The sequence below is a fragment of the Panicum virgatum genome, chromosome 3K (genome assembly GCF_016808335.1).
Source record: "Panicum virgatum strain AP13 chromosome 3K, P.virgatum_v5, whole genome shotgun sequence".
Lineage (NCBI taxonomy): Eukaryota > Viridiplantae > Streptophyta > Magnoliopsida > Poales > Poaceae > Panicum > Panicum virgatum.
The window spans coordinates 21,480,177-21,496,448 of NC_053138.1; the positions used below are offsets into that span (position 1 = coordinate 21,480,177).

The window sequence follows — 16,272 nt, forward strand, 5'->3', positions numbered from 1 at the left end:
ACGGGAGACGTAAGTGCGCTCTGCCACAGCAGAGCCCGAGGCGACTTTTGCCAGGCTGCACTGTTGATCGCGCGTTACCAAGGCACACAGTGCAGCCACTAGCGCCACCCTCGCCACGCATGTCAGTCTGCTACGCCAGTTGGACACAACGGCTCGCCTTCGCCCATCATGACGCCTACGCGGTAGACCCAACAGTCTACGCCGCAACCTACACTACCTCAACGAGCGCCTCGCCGACGGGACAGGTGAATCCACTCCTCGGTCAGAGGGTCCACAGGTCGATGAAGCGTATCCGGGGAGAGATTCTCAACCACTGTAGCATCATTAATGCGTTCTGCGCAGTATACTATACATTCGCGTTGGACCCACCTGTCGGGGTCTCAACGCCTGTGTACGCGTCCCCTTGGGCTATAAAAGGGAGACGCCCATTAGAGAGAAGGGGCCGAAGAAGTCCCGGCAGAGGCCAGTACCCAGCCTGGGTAGAGGATAGGTTCTTTCATGTGCAAGAGCAATACAACTCACAGTGAATGTAGGGTATTACGCTCCGGCGGCCTGAACCACTCTAAATCATCGAGTGTTCTTGTGTTCTTGCTCTCTAGGTAGACCTGCCGAATCGCTTAGCGCTTCTCCGAGTACTCACCCTCTGGGATTAGGCGGGCGCACTACGCCACCCGGCTGTGGGTCTCCACAAACCACAACATTTGGCGCCGACCATGGTGAGCGCGCAGGCGTAGGCCAAATCTCCGCTCACCTCTAGGCTTCTGAGGTTGAGCTCATCCTCTGCAACGACGACGAGAATATGAAAAAAGGCATGGCGTCACCTACGCTGCATGCCCCGGCACCGAGGCGGCAGTGCCCTCGGTGCGGCGGCGCACGGCAGCGGCGCCTGCTGTGCGTCGCCCTACGACACCACAGCGTCGGCTCAAGGTTTTCTCTCAAGCAACCACCAGGGTTCCCCTGCGGCGGCACGGCGTCGGCTCAAGGTTTCCTCTCAAGATGGAGCCTGGAGCCGACGGCTGTGACTCGGGAAAGATGACGGTCGCTTCTCCCTCGCCTGGCTCAAGCCTCTCTTGGTGCTGCTGCAAACAGGCCTCAACCTCTACCACGAGGTGCGGGGGCCCTATGTCAGCGCCAGGGGGGAGCCGGCGAACGACAGCCCTTCTCCACGCTCTGTGCTCATCCAAACGAGCACCCGTCCTTCCGCTGCGTCAGGGCGTCAAGCCGGCTTCAGCTCACTGTGAGCGGCCACCGAGCTGGCTTCCTACGGCAGCCGGCGACGGCTGAGCCACTCCCATTCAAAGCCAAAGAATTTATTCCCATGCTATCTGAGCATGGGACAGTTCTTGTGCTGAGAAGAGCCCTGCAAGCTCCCGAGGTGATGCTGGATGATGCTGTACAGGCACGTCCAGGTCGCCTTTGCCTCTGACGATTGAGAGGAACCCCCAAGGTGGCGATTCCACTCCGGCCAGGATCGTACATGCCTTATGGGACGGCAGCTGTAGGTTGCCCCTAGATAAGATTAAGAGTGCTCCTCCTTTGTAATGACGTGGTGCCTATGTGCGGTCCAGAGCGGTAAAGGTCCGCCCTTGTAAACCCGACCTCTGGCTTCGTCACGCAAACAAGCGACACCAGCGAGTGGTCCAGAACGGTAGAGGTCCGCCCTCGTAATCCCGACCTCTGATGTACACCACGCTAACCATATGAATCAAGTAATAAAGGATATTTACTTTCTCAGTCTTATCTTTACATTAGCTTAATTGTACTCATCCGCTTCGGCTTGACTGTTTCCTTCTCCCGTGCGGAGTCTTTCCTTTGTTGCTAACGATCCACATTAAGTTGCTGGCTTGTGGTCAGGCTGGGATACCCCTTCTAGTTGGAAGGCAGCCCGAACTCCTAAGGACCTGCTCCGGGGAAGTGGTGCTTGTATCCTGGGGTGGAGAAGTTCTGCGTAGCCGCTTAGCCTGGTAATGTACCCTAAGCCTACGCACTTCACTGCCCTGTTACGAGTCCCCTAGTATCCAAGGCTGTCGTGCCAAGAGGTCCGGACTCCTTTCTAGTATAAGGCGTGATTTCCTATGCCCTACCACAAGGTCCGGTGACGTATCTCGTTGGATCAATGGCGACAGCCCAAGTCCACTTTGGTGGCCCGCTCCGGCGGAGACCGCTCGCCACGGTCGCTCAAGTCCACTTTGGTGGCCTGCTCCGGCGGAGACCGCTCGCCACGGTCGCTCAAGTCCACTCCGGTGGCCCGCTCCGGTGGAGACCGCTCGCCACGGTCGCCAAGTCCACTCCGGTGGCCCGCTCCGGTGGAGACCGCTCGCCACGGTCGCCAAGTCCACTCCGGTGGCCCGCTCCGGTGGAGACCGCTCGCCACGGTCGCCAAGTCCACTCCGGTGGCCCGCTCCGGCGGAGACCGCTCGCTAAGGTCGCTAGGAGCCGGGTCCGGGGAAGTGGTGCTCGCTCCCAGGGCGATCCGAGGTCCGTGTAGCCGCTTAGCTTGGTTCCGCACCCAAAACCTACACCTTCACCGCCCTGTGGAGAGTGCTCTAGTACCTGAACCTGGCAACAGGTGCTCTGGCCTCCAGTGGGTCCGAAGCACCCGCTCTCAACATGAGCACGCCAGCGCAACCAGGTTGCGTCGGAACACGTCACGATAATGGCCCCACCTGCGGGTTCGTACCTCCCCCGATGTGGGCCCGGGGGCCACTGTCGGTACCCTGTAGCAGGGATACCCACTCATACTGCAGCAATGCAGAACTCGCGTAGTCATCCGTAACTACGCCATAAGGGGCGGAGCAGCCGGGCCCCACGGGTCAGGCTCTTACCTCACCGGGCCAACGGCCCCGGACCCGCTCCCCGCTCTGAGATGGGTCCGGTGACGCCACGTGTCTCTGAGGAGGGGAAGCTCCGCGCCAACAGCCGAGTCCTGCTCCGGGCAGGTCCGGTGACGCCGCGTGTCCCGGAGAAGGGAGCACTCAGCCAAAACAGCCGGGGGCCCCGGACCTCCCACGGGGTACCGGACCCCTCAGCGGGGAGGGAACAGACACCCCGCCTGGGACAGGTCCGGAGCCGCCACGTGTCCGCAGGCGCAAGCACGCGCGCGGCCGCGAAGCTTCCTCGGGAAGACTCGCCCACCTACCGCATTCAATACGGGAGACGTAAGTGCGCTCTGCCACAGCAGAGCCCGAGGCGACTTTTGCCAGGCTGTACTATTGATCGCGCGTTACCAAGGCACACAGTGCAGCCGGTGGCGCCGCCCTCGCCACGCATGTCAGTCTGCTACGCCAGTTGGACACGATGGCTCGCCTTCGCCCATCATGACGCCTACGCGGTAGACCCAACAGTCTACGCCGCAACCTACACTACCTCAATGGGCGCCTCGCCGACGGGACAGGTGAATCCACTCCTCGGTCAGAGAGTCCACAGGGCGATGAAGCGTATCCGGGGAGAGATTCTCAACCACTGTAGCACCAATAATGCCTTCTGCGCAGTATACTATACATCCGCGTTGGACCCACCTGTCGGGGTCTCAACGCCTGTGTACGCGTCCCCTTGGGCTATAAAAGGGAGACGCCCATTAGAGAGAGGGGGGCGAAGAAGTCCCGGCAGAGGCTAGTACCCAGCCTGGGCAGAGGATAGGTTTTTTTATGTGCAAGAGCAATACAACTCACAGTGGATGTAGGGTATTACGCTCCGGCGGTCCGAACCACTCTAAATCCTCGAGTGTTCTTGTGTTCTTGCTCTCTAGGTAGACCTGCCGAATCGCTTAGCGCTTCCCCGAGTACTCACCCTCTGAGATTAGACGGGTGCACTACGCCTCCCGATTGTGGGTCTCCACAAACCACAACAGTGACCAAGACCCCAAGAGCATACTAGTCTATTCATGCTAACCTGAGCCTACATGTGCCTCCATTGTCCAAAATTACTAGTTTAACTTCACATAAAAAGTGGCAGAGCATTATTAGGGGGGATATATAGTTATTAATCTCATCCCCTGCCCCCCAACACACGTGAGAGCCATCTGCCATATAACCCTTCCTACCCAACCCAATTATCCAGGGGCATTCCCGTCCAAGCGGCGTGTATATATGCTGCTCACCACGCCCACCATTTCTCTCAAGCCGTGGCACAATCATAAGCTCCCTCCCATCGCTCTCTCCTCCCTCAGCCCGGCTAGCTTGGCGACCTAACTGCCTCTTCCTCCTCCCTCCACTACCGCCATTCTCGAATCTTGATCCGCCCGTCTGCATCCACATCGATCGAAGCATGACGGCGAAGGTGCACCCGAACGTGGCCGTGCCGCACCTCGGCCAGCCGCCGCCGCCGGCGGCCGACGAGGAGCCGGTCACGCTGACGGTGTGGCGCAAGTCACTGCTGTTCAACTGCAGGGGGTTCACGGTGTTCGACGCCAGCGGCAACCTCGTGTACCGCGTGGACAGCTACGCCTCCGACTCCCGCGCCGAGGTCGTGCTCATGGACGCCGCGGGGCGCGCCGTGCTCACCGTCCGCCGCAGGAAGGTGATCGGCCTGGGGGCCGACCAGTGGCTGGTGTACCCCGGCGAGGAGACGCGCCTGCCGCCGCTCTACGCCGTGAAGCGGGCGGCGCAGTACATGCGCGGCGGCGGCAAGTCCATGGCGCACGTCGCGCCGTGCTCCGGCGCCGCGGGCGGCAAGCAGGCCGGCGGCGGGTACGAGGTGGAGGGGTCGTACCTGCGTCGGTGCTGCACGGTGTACGACGACCGGCGGCGGGCGGTGGCGGAGGTGCGGCCCAAGGAGGCGGTGGGCTCGGACGTGTTCCGCCTGGTGGTGCAGCCCGGGACGGAGGTGTCGCTGGCCATGGCCGTCGTCCTCGCGCTCGACCAAATGTTCGGCAAGCCGTCCCTCCTCAGGAGCTGGTCCTCCTAGGCCTAGCCTGCCTACCTCTAGGCTGTAGGCACCGTGCCATCCCATTTGGCGCAGGTGCTTGGTTTCCCTTTTTGCCCCCAATTGTTTGGCCCGGGAGCAAAGGAATTGCTCATGGCTGCCTTTTTTCGTTCCTCTTTGATATGAAAGCCGATTAACTGGGGTCACACGATGTGGATGTGGATTGAACTCTCATGGTGTGTGTGCGGTTTTGATTTTTTTTTTTACCCCGCAGTAAAATCATGCACCTTGTAAAGAGGGAACAGAGTGTAAATACAAAAAAAATACAAAAAAAGGTTAGATTAGGCCAATTTCCTGTCTCTATTTCTATCCACCCCCACCTGCTACTTTTCCACTATAATTTCTCATGTGAAGCCCGAATCGCATTTGAAACAATCACTTATTGTCAGAAAAGAAAACAAAACATTGCCATGCTCAAAAACATCGTTTGGACATTGTTCCTCTGCCGGTTCAAATTGAGTCCCTTCAAAAAGGAGGGGGACATGCTTGAGCATCACATTTGCTTGTCCCCCACTTCACGAGCCGATGAACTGGCGAGAGAGACTGCACAGTGGACCAGCGCCAAGCGTCGATCACACCCGGGATCCAAATCCTAACCGCCTGGCCGGCACGCGAGACAAACGGTTGGTGAAGTGTGTGCGCCTTTTCCAGGCCGCCACTCCTGGTCGGTCCAGCACGCACTCGCCCCTCCTCTAGCCGTCTTTCTTCCCGCAGCGAGGCTAGTGATGCGTGTTGAATTCCGGCGCCGAAAGTTGCGCGGCCACCGCCGCCGGAGCTCGCCGACTCGTCGAGCGGGTTGCGTAGTCGTCGATGCTAGCACCGTGCCATGCGGGGCGGCCAGGGAGAGGGCGGTGGTGGAGCACGTAGACTGCGCCGGCCTGCTGCGTAGTTGAGTGACCGCCGGATTCAGAGTTTCAGAGCTCGTTTGGAACACAGGAGTTTTAGCAGACACCCAGCCATCGGTCTGATTCCGGCGTATCAATTCGCAAACAAGCTTCAGCTCTGATCAACCAAAGTTTATCAATCCCAAATTATCATCACGAAAGAGTGGTACTTGTGCTTGCGCATGCAGCATGAACTCTGGTAAATAAGTAACAGGACTTCTGAAAGCAGGCATCCACTCCAGTGAGCATCCTCGCGAGGCCTTAGAACCCAGACATTCAGGATAAGATTCCCAGTTCGGGCCATATGGTATATCACAATGGAAGCATTTCAACGGATGAGAACTCAACGAATAAATTTCATTACGAGCAAGGTACATTCGTTACACTTGACCTCACTCTCGGACTGAGTTGAGGGACATGATCAACACTTCCAGAAGCTACAGGCTACAGTGACAACGCATGATGAGCGTCAATTCTACAACAAATCTGAGGGGTTCTGAATGGTTGGAGAACTATTGGCAGGCAGGGATAAATAAAGAATCGCCTCAAAAAATGAAGCATCTCTAGGTACCTGGGCCCCTGGGAGCTGGGGGTTCCTCTTCATAGCCCCACCACATGAGGTGCTGGCTGTTAATACACATACAGGTGAAGCCGAAGATCACCATGCTTCAGGTGAAAGCTTTCAGCTTTCAGTTCGACCACACATGAACAAGGCCATGCCGGTTGCCAGTGTAGATCTCATCACGCTCTTCATCGTAGTACAGAGCTGTGATATCCTCAAGGGCCTCAGATACTGTATTCTGGAACTTCCATGCTTTCTTTTGTTTGCATGAATTTCCATTTCCGGGGTTTATTTTTGCCAAGCATTTTCCTGTCAGTATGCTGCTTATGTTTATAGAGCCAGCTGCATTGTAGGAAAGAGAGATTAGTGTTCCAATCAGCCTATGATAAATCTTTATGCGCCACACACGCAATATCTTGCCCATTATCCATAATCTTAAAGGCTGTAGGAAATGCAGCATTTTTAGAAAAGAAGTCACATGTCAATACCATGCCACCCAAAACAAGATAACTTATGAATGAACAAAATGCAGGTTAGACCAAAACATGCAAATAATCATAGGTTTAATGACATGTTATTAAAACGACGTTTTCACGACGTGAAAACGACGTTTTCACGAGAAAACGTTCTTGTGAAACGGACGTTTAAACGTTAAAACATCCGTTTAAACGTTAAAACGTCCATCGTTTCATTAAAATCTACCCTCCATTCGTTTCGTCGTTTTATCGTTTTAATAAGCCTGGTTTAATCATCAAACCTCATGACGAGATAGTGCAAAAGCAATTTTAGTTCAAATAGTTCAATCTGAGGAGCACATGAAACATGATGTTGTTAGCAATGGAAGAATTACATGGGAAAGATCAAAAGAACATTGCTACTAGAGCGCAAAAGGCACTGCCGTAAAAAATGCATGAGCAATTGAACAATTTATCAAAAAAAAAATGCTCACCTTTTTCTTCTGAAGATGAATCAGTGGAATCAGCCTTGCAGTACGAAATAATAAGATCTTGATCACTTGTTATGTATATGTTGTTAGTGTTGCAGTCAGGGTGCCACAACAGGTGGTCTTCAAATGATGTGACCAGTTCACCTCGAAAGTTCCAAACTGCTACCGATCGATTCCGGAAAGTCAGGAACAGTTGCAGCTCATACAGAAAAATAAAGGCAGATGGAGTCATAAACTCAGTCCTGCTGACTTCTGTCAATTGGAAGTTTCTTACCTACATATATTAGGTGCACAAGCGAATCCAAAGTTAAAACCCAAATTACGAAACAAATATGCTTTTGTTTCATTGCATTAGGCAAATGCTTACATCAAGAATTTGAAGATTCTCTCCTTCCTGCTTGACCAGAAGCTTTTCATTGAACTGCTCAATGAAATCAACCTTCTTGTTACGATGGAGTAGGTGAGTGAAGGATTTCAAGACTGTACCATCCTCAATGGAAAGAATCTTCAGAGGAACAGAGCTGCTTGTTCTTATATAAATCAATAGCATTATCCCAGGGCTGTCCAAAAAAAAAGAGATAATTTGAGGTCAGACAAATGCAAATTGCTCTAGTAAAGAATCAAAATTATTTTAAGCTGAACGGAACAATGAGCTGTAAAAGCTAATATTGCCCATGGTACATTCATTAGATATATATCACATCCTGTAATTGAATGACTGGTCTTTTAAAAGATGTTTTAAGCGTACAACTTGTTGCTATTGAATTATCAAAAGAGACATTAAAATGATGGCTAATCAATTTACTCCACATCAAAATGGCAACAAGCATCAAGAGCATCTGGCAGGGTAACACGCAGGAAAAGGGAACGCAGGAAGGAAACATCAAAGTACCTGATCTTTATTTCTTGGACATCCTTATCAGATACCGAATACAGCAATGTGTAGTTTTTCAAATCAAACACCTTGTATGTGCTGCATTTGGATAAGATGGCATCAGAGCAGGTTCACAAATATTCACTTTCTCAGACATTACTCAAGTCAGTGACTCAATGTACCTGTCTTGAGCAGAGTAAGTTAAAACCTTTCCATTGACATCATCAAATTCCACAAATCCAGGCCATTTCAAGGACTCGGTCTCGAAAAGAGGGAAACCAGCATCTGGTTGTCCACGCCGAATGTACCTTGAACAGTTGAAAGTTTTCTTAAGGAAGATGCATGTTAAAAAAAGAGCAATTGCATTGACAAAGCGAATGGAACCAAAAGCATACTCTATTCGAGTTGTTCTGCATCGCAGAGCACTGAAATTTTCAGAACCATATACTGACACAGTAATGAGTGAATCATTATTCTTGTTGTAAAATAAACTGCGAATAACTTCATCAGGGCTTCCATTCAGAAAGCATATTCTCTCATTTGTCTCTGGAAATATAAAAAGAGAATCTCAGGACAGCCAGATGAAGCAGAAATGGAACAAGAAGACAAGCATACCATACCTCTACTAAAAGCAGCACATACTCCTGACTGTGATAGTGCAAAGACTATATCACGGGCTGCAACTATCTCAATGATTTTTGACCTTTTCCTCAAGTAAGGGAGTAGCAAACTGTTCTCCTTAGGGTCATGAGTGTCAAACTCTTCCTGAAAGTAACAGCAAAGATGCTTTATTAGAGACTTCAAGTGCAGTCAAGTGATGTTACCAAGAACATGACTTAAGATAAATTCATTGCTGCACAAACAGTGATAAAAGGTCAGATATTGCAGAGGTTGGCAGCTCTAATACAGTGATTTCCAACCACGAAATGCTTGTGGTTGAGCATTGGAGTGCCAATGATAACAAGTTTAGTTAGTAGCTGATTCCAGCATACAGTGCTAAATTCATTATTCAGAAATACAATTGACAGATTCATGAACAACAAAGGCATCAAGTGGCACAAAGGAAACACTCAGATACCTGGTTAGGAGCTGATTCCAGCATTTGTACCCCAACTTGGTAACAATGAGGCCACGGCAAAGGCTAGGTATGCAAGAGGGATTGTCCACAAATAGGCCATTTTTTCACCTATGTGCGGACTCCGGGACAAGCCCACTTGCATTCCTAGGGAAGACCAAGGAATTATAATTTGGCAATTGCTATAGCCTACAGAGGATAAACAAATTGAAGCAATCACAAAAAATCAGGCTTCGGCAATCTCAAACATCAGCCCACAGTACTGTTTTCTTTCTTTCCTGACCAAGCAAATATCAATGGCCCCTCAAAAAAAAATGCCGCAAACTGGACAAGCCAGAAGCACTCAAATGCCTAAACAGCCAGTGTTAAGTCACAAAGGGATTTGACACAATGTTGCACATAGGAACATCAAACTTGGCAGCTACTCAAACAGGCATCGCTAATATTAGCCACAACACATGTATTAAACGACTATCCAGTATACCGGTCAGCACTGAACTCCATCTCAGTTAACAACAAGAATTTATATTTTCTCCCAAACAGATGGCAGGAGCTCCGCCAACAATATGCTAGAAGAAATGACAAGGATCAAGCAAATAGAAAATGTATGTTTCCCATGTGCCACAGTCGTGCCATGACCTGAGGTTTAAAGAAGCCAAAGGCACCAGGGAAAGGAAAAGGCGATCAGCAGCCATAAGAGTGACCGACAAGAATTCAAAAGTATACTCAGCAGATCTCCGCTCCCACTAAATCTAGGTGCCCACCGCAACGGAAAATCGGCCAGCCCAAGCTAAACACGAGATCCGTGAACAAAGCCGCCCCTTTCTTTCTTCCCAACCCGCAATTACTCGCATCCAGCACAGGAGGCTAACCCCGCCATAGGAGCGCACGAAAGGGATCTAAAAGAAGCTTGAGGTAGTGGTAACCGGGCTAGGGGGTCAACCTGGAGCTGTATGTTGCGGAAGCGCTCCTGCGTGGCGCTCATGGCGAAGGCGCGGTCCCGGCGGGAGCTGATCTCCCGTCGCTGCAGCTTCCGCACGCTGCTCACGACCGACTCCTGCCTGGGCCTCTTCCTCGCCACCACCCGCCGCCCGCTGCACGGGCGCGGGCTCGCCGAGATCCGCCTCGGCTCCATCTCCGCCCCCCGCCGCCCGGCCTCCCACAGCAACCCCGCCGCGCTCGCCGCCGAAGAGATAAACTTTTGGGGCCGGCCCCGTCAAGCCTCCGAGACGAGCGGCATCCTGGCACGGCGGAGCTAGCTCCCCCGGTGAGGCCTAGGGTTTGGGAGCCCAAGCTCAGCTGGGAGCCTGGGAGATTGGGGGGAGAGAGAGAGAGAGAGAGAGAGAGAGAGAGAGAGAGAGACAGAGGGAGACGAGATGGGTGGGAAATTGGGCAGGTGTTAAAGATGAGGTGCCCTGTGACCTCTGACATGTGGGGAAAAATGTCAGCGAGACGAGGGCTGCGCGGGCGGGATCGAAGCGCTGGCTACGCTGGTTTGAATTTTTCGGGGTCGTGTCCGAGCGAACGGGACCTGACCTCCTCTGGTGGATATCACTGATACAAGGGACCCAGTTTCGATTGGACCCACTGATCAGTGATAAAGGATCCGAATGCTTTGGTACTGTGCGAGATGCGATTCCATTTTCATACCACGGGGAGCTGGGGCTCGACCTGGACTGTTGAGCGCTTCCACTTTTGGAAGGGATTGCCGGATTGCTTTTGGTTCGAAATTTGAATGAAGCCCGAGTGGTTTGTTGCTGTAAAAGGGAGGAAATTCAGAAGGCTAGACTAGAAGCCGTGGAAATATGAAACTAAAATTTGAAAAAAGCATACGATTTTGTTGCCGAGAGGGAGGGAAAACAGGGGGAGTATGGCATCAAAATTTGAGTGGGCACATGGTTTTGTTGTTGAGAAAAAGGCAGTCTGAAATATTAAATCGGCATATTTGAGAGGAAATGCGGAATTATCATACCCTGTAGCATCATCTTTTTTGCACATCGACACAATGGTTTTTGGCTTCTTTTTCATCAAAAAAATGATGGCATGTTAACATCTACTAGTATGCATCATGTATTGGCCGTGTTAGGTTACTTTGCAAATTTTTCGCGCACGTTTTTCGAGAAGGGAATCTCGTATGCATGGAGTACTAAATGAAGTCTATTTTCAAAATCTTTTCAGGAACGGGTGTAACTTTTCGCGACGAATCTAACGACGGTAATTAATCGATGATTTCCTACAGTGATGCTACAGTAACCATCTTCTAATCGCGCGGTCAAAGGCCTCATTAGATTCGTCTCGCGATTTACACGGGGGGTTGTGGATGTGGTTTTGTAATTAGACTTCATTTAATACTCTAAAATAGTGGTTAAAAATGCTACAGTAATTCCATGAAAATAAACCAAACACGGCCATTAATAGAAAAGAAAAAAAACATGACGCAACCAACGGCTCTGTTTGACTGGCTGCGGCTAGTGGCTGGTGCTGATTTACTGTGAGAGAAAAGTACTACTGGCTAACTAGTGGCTAGCTGGTGCTGATTTGGTGTGAGAGAAAAACACGGTTGCTAGTTGCCAGCAGAACAGAAATGTTCACAATAAAGATTACTGTGACCTTCCAAGTTAACCGCCAAAGACACCAGAAATGTTGCAAAAATTATCACGACGTTAGATCCCTCTAACGACCAAGAGAGCTAGTTGACTCCTGTCACGTGGGACTATGTTAAGTTATATATCTCATGAAGTGATCTGGAAATTAGTAGTTCAAATGTTTTTCATCGTGACTTTTACAGCTCAAAACTGCACATTAAGATTGAACTAAAAAGGATAAGAAAAAATAAATTGTTCTCTTAAGAAAAAAGAATAAATTGTTCGACAGCCCTTGTGTATGGTGTTGAGAACTTGAGATGGGAAGGTGGGTCGAATGAGGCTTGAGGTGCCAGCGACTGCCAGCCCAGCTGGTCTAGCAGTGCGCTTCGCACCCTCCCAGCCAAAGTTCGATCCCTCGCTGGAGTGGATTTGTTGGCCGGAGGTGGCATTTATTTGCGCGTTGAAAAAAATCTCCTTATCCGCTCCACTTCAAAACACAAGCCGGGGTGGCTATGGTGCCCTTGTGTATGGGTGGAGTGGGGGGTTCGGAATTTTCTAGACCTTCGTAAGAGATTGTCTTACGAAAAAATGTGCGACTTCTTGGTAAAATAATTTTTAAAATTTTTTAGATGCTATTTTCTATAGGCGGTTGTATTAAGGGGGTTGCCTATGAGAATCGATAAATACATAAGTTTGTATAACGCCTAATAGAAGCAGGAGGCTGAACTGCTAGGGACGAATCAATGGTAGTTCCTGTTTTCTTGGTTTTTCTATGCAAAAGTATCATGTATGTATAGCCCGGTAGTATGAAACACGCATATCAAATTTTCAAAACATATACAAACCAATATTTGACGTGATATAATTCTAGCATTACATAGACTCTGTTAGTAATAAAACAGTTTGTGCATGGCCGATGGCCACAGGGACACTGATACAGGCATACAGCCAATAATTTCTCCCCATAATCCCACAATACATGTACAAGATTGCCCACATACGGTACGTGCACACCATACCACAGGCACGATCGCCGAGATCAACAGCTCCTTACAGCTTGGCCTTGTTGTGGCACTCCTGACGTCGAACGGTGACGTCGGCTACGCCGATGACGACGCGGCACACCGATCTGGCCTCGACGCCGCGCTTCACGAACCCGAGGAGCGTGACCGTGCCGGGCACCTCGGTCCTGGCCTCGAACTCCATCTCGCCGGCCACCACGTCCGCGACGAGGCCCCCGATCCCGGCGGCCGCCACGACCCGGTCCGCCTGCACCGTCATGTTCATCCGCACGGTGGCCGCGCCCCGGCTCGGCACGGTCCCGGCCGGGACCTCGCCGGAGCCCACGGCGGCGCCGCGGTAGTTGAGCGCCGTGTCGGCGGGGCCGTGGCGGAACGCCGCCGGGTTCGGGTTCCGCACGCGGACCACGAGGAGAAACGTCAGGTTGAGCTGCACGGAGACGGTGGGGAGCGGGACGACGCGCGGGAGAGCGCCCGTGGCGGTGACCGAGAGGAGCTCCGTGACGGGGTCCCGCGGGCGGAGGACCACGAGGAGGGCGATGGCGGCCGCCGCGGCGAGGAGGAGCAGGCCGAGCGCGGCGAAGGCGAGGTAGAGGAGGACGCGGCGGCGGCGGCGGAGGGATTTCTGGGCGCCGTGGTGCTGGATGTGGCGCTGGGGCGGCATGCCGCCGGACTCGGACATGGTTGGCCGGCTTGGCGGCTTGCTTTGCTTGTGCGCCCCGGCGTCGGTGACCTCTGGCGCCTCACAGAAGCGTGTTCTTGCTTATGTATTGCAGACACTGGACACAAAAAACCACCTGCTCCCAACATTTCGAACCAATCAAGGCGTGTTAACAGAACATGTATTTCTGTTGCAGCTTACTAGTACACTCAACGAAGCTACCAAAAGTTACAAGAGCTCGCCCTTTTCTGGAGTACAGGAGATTTCCCGGATCCAATTTGAATTGAACTAGTACTCCTTAAGTCATTATGAAACAACACAGCTTTTTGTGTGTGTGAATTTTCTGTGACTAATAATTAGCACTTTAGCAGTAGTGCAAGGCTGTGTATGTAAGAATTTGTTGCACACCTGCATTGCAGAGTTACTACGCTCTGAACGGATAATTTGCAGCTGTACATGGCTGTGTATGTATAGACTTGTCGCATGCCTGCACTGTAGAGTGCCATTTTGCCAGTCAGACCGATGCGCTAAGCGCTGATTTCGTCGCAATCTCTGCTCCGCTTTCGTGATTTCTACCAAGCAACCAGCGGGGTTTTATTAGTGCCGCAGGGTAGAAACCAGAGGACACCGGTCACCGGCGTCCTTGTCGTGCGTTGGATCACTCAACCAAACGCCTATAGCATAAGAGCAAGAATCCAGGAGACAAAATGCTTTCGCCACGGTGATGCTCAGCTGCTCATGCGTCAAGGGAGAGAACACCTTCAAGAAACCGTCCCTTTCCCTGATGTGCGTGATCTCTGAAACTTTTCACCTTGCCTTTTGTTTTGGTGTCCTCATGATATTAGAGCAGGAGGTCAGTCAAGCAATGGCACAACGAGGACCAGAGGATTTCGCTATCTGATAGTGAATTGGCTGTCGATCCAAGTCATTCACACACACTGTTCATCCCTGAATTTTCTGTGTTACAAAACAGTGTCGATCCCAATCGAACAGCTGAAACAAGAAGATATGTACACTGCAATTCAGACGAGTTCGTTCTTCAGTATATTACTTTTTAGATAATGGATGAAAAGCATCCGGCCTCTACGCCCAAGGGCGTACACAGCCAATTATTACAGGAGTCGCATAAATGGGAAAATAGAGGAGAGTGAAGCCGTTCTCAAAGATAAAATTACAGCAAACGATAAAAAGTGTTCCATCCTCCCTTGATGAACTCCAAAGCGATAGTCTCTATGTTTCTGCTCATCAAGGAAAGTGCTGTCTTGGCTTGCTCCTCACGGCTGCAGCTGCGCCCAGAAAAGTAACCAGTACGTCCTCCTGAAAATAACCTGCAAAATCGAATGGTATTTGACTTTGTGAAAAATTATATCATTCCGGCATCTCCAGATTGCCCAGCAAACAGCAGCCACTCCCACCCAAATAAATTTCTAATCTTTTTAGATTGATTAGAAAGCCATGAGCCAAACATATGCCTAATCGAATTAGGCGGAGTCAAACCTGTAGCGTAAGAAATTATCCTCCAAACCATTCTCGCGTACGGGCAGTCTAAGAAAAAATGATCTATAGACTCATTAATATTACAGCCACAACATTTTTGGCTACCCGTCCAGTTCTTTTTAGCGAGATTATCTTTTGTTAAAATAACTCCCTTTTGTAGATACCAAAGGAAGATTTTAATTTTGAGAGGAATCTTTAGTTTCCAAATACTCTTATGTCGAAAAAGTGGGTTTCTATCTATCAGATGTAGATAGAGAGAGCGAATTGTATATGACCTGGATGTGGTCATATTCCATTTGAAATTATCAGGCTCGTCCACTAAGTTGACATGGGCGCATTGCGCTACAAGGTTTTGCCATTCAAGCAGTTTATTATCCACCAATGCTTTCCTGAAGGATACCTGGAGAGGCGACGTGGCCATAACTTTATCACTGTTTGCGTGTGAATCCCTCACTATATTATAGATTGATGGATATTTAACTTTGAAAGGTCTGTCTCCTATCCATGTATCTTCCCATAATCTGGTTTTGGACCCATCCTTTACCTCAAAAGAGCCCAGGCTGAACACCTCATCTTTAATCTTCATGAGGCCTCTCCAAAAATGAGAGTCATAGGGTCTTGCCTTTACCTGGGTTAGTGACGTGGAATGTAGATATTTATTAGTTAGCAGCTTTTGCCACATGCCATCGGTATTCAGCAAGTTTACAAGCCACTTAGCCAATAAACACTTATTCTGCAATTGCAGATTTACGATTCCAAGTCCTCCTTGGTCCTTAGGATGACACAAGATGTCCCACTTGACAAGTCGGTATTTATGTTTATCCGATGATCCTTGCCAGAAAAACCTTGATCTAAATTTGTCAAGGTTTTTGAGAACCCCTTTGGGTATTTCAAAGAAGGACATCATGAACATGGGTAGGCTACTAAGTACTGAGTTTAAGAGGACTAGCCTCCCTCCATAGGACAGATATTTCGCTTTCCAACAAGAGAGCTTTTTCTCGAAGTGTTCCTCTATTTTTCTCCATTCAGAATTTAGGAGTTGCCTGTGGTGCATAGGGATCCCTAGATATCTGAAGGGATATTCACCAGCATTACAGCCAAAGAGACTAGTGTAGGTATCTCTCATCTCTTTGGCGGCACCAAAATAGAATATTTCGCTTTTGTGGAAGTTGATCTTGAGACCCGATAATTGCTAGAAAGCACATAGCAAAAGTTTGAGATTTTTTGCTTGTTCTAGGTCATGGTC

The 16,272-nt window shown here is 50.5% G+C and overlaps 3 protein-coding genes across 4 annotated transcripts; 1 reads left to right on the forward strand and 2 right to left on the reverse strand.

Annotated features, from left to right (window-relative positions):
* Nucleotides 1–4,119: 4,119 nt before the first annotated feature.
* On the forward strand, nt 4,120–5,213 carry LOC120698329 (protein LURP-one-related 8-like). Its single transcript, XM_039981881.1, has one exon. It carries the CDS (start codon nt 4,267–4,269, stop codon nt 4,903–4,905), a length of 639 nt encoding a protein of 212 aa, XP_039837815.1. The 5' UTR covers nt 4,120–4,266; the 3' UTR covers nt 4,906–5,213.
* A 928-nt stretch (nt 5,214–6,141) lies between these two features.
* Nucleotides 6,142–10,638, reverse strand: LOC120698328. 2 transcript variants are annotated; one of them, XM_039981879.1, is made up of 8 exons: nt 10,208–10,638; nt 8,810–8,954; nt 8,585–8,735; nt 8,372–8,497; nt 8,208–8,288; nt 7,683–7,875; nt 7,319–7,589; nt 6,142–6,711 (listed from the first exon to the last, which is right to left on the reverse strand). In XM_039981879.1, the coding sequence occupies exons 1-8, from the start codon at nt 10,397–10,399 to the stop codon at nt 6,497–6,499; spliced, it is 1,374 nt and encodes a 457-aa protein (XP_039837813.1). In that variant the 5' UTR covers nt 10,400–10,638; the 3' UTR covers nt 6,142–6,496. The 2 variants fall into 2 exon arrangements, with proteins under 2 accessions (XP_039837813.1, XP_039837814.1); XM_039981880.1 differs by lacking the exon at nt 10,208–10,638 and adding an exon at nt 9,268–10,064.
* Nucleotides 10,639–12,899: 2,261 nt separating this feature from the next.
* On the reverse strand, nt 12,900–13,550 carry LOC120700718. The gene is made up of 2 exons (XM_039984955.1): nt 13,470–13,550; nt 12,900–13,364 (listed from the first exon to the last, which is right to left on the reverse strand). The coding sequence occupies exons 1-2, from the start codon at nt 13,548–13,550 to the stop codon at nt 12,900–12,902; spliced, it is 546 nt and encodes a 181-aa protein (XP_039840889.1).
* Nucleotides 13,551–16,272: the final 2,722 nt, after the last annotated feature.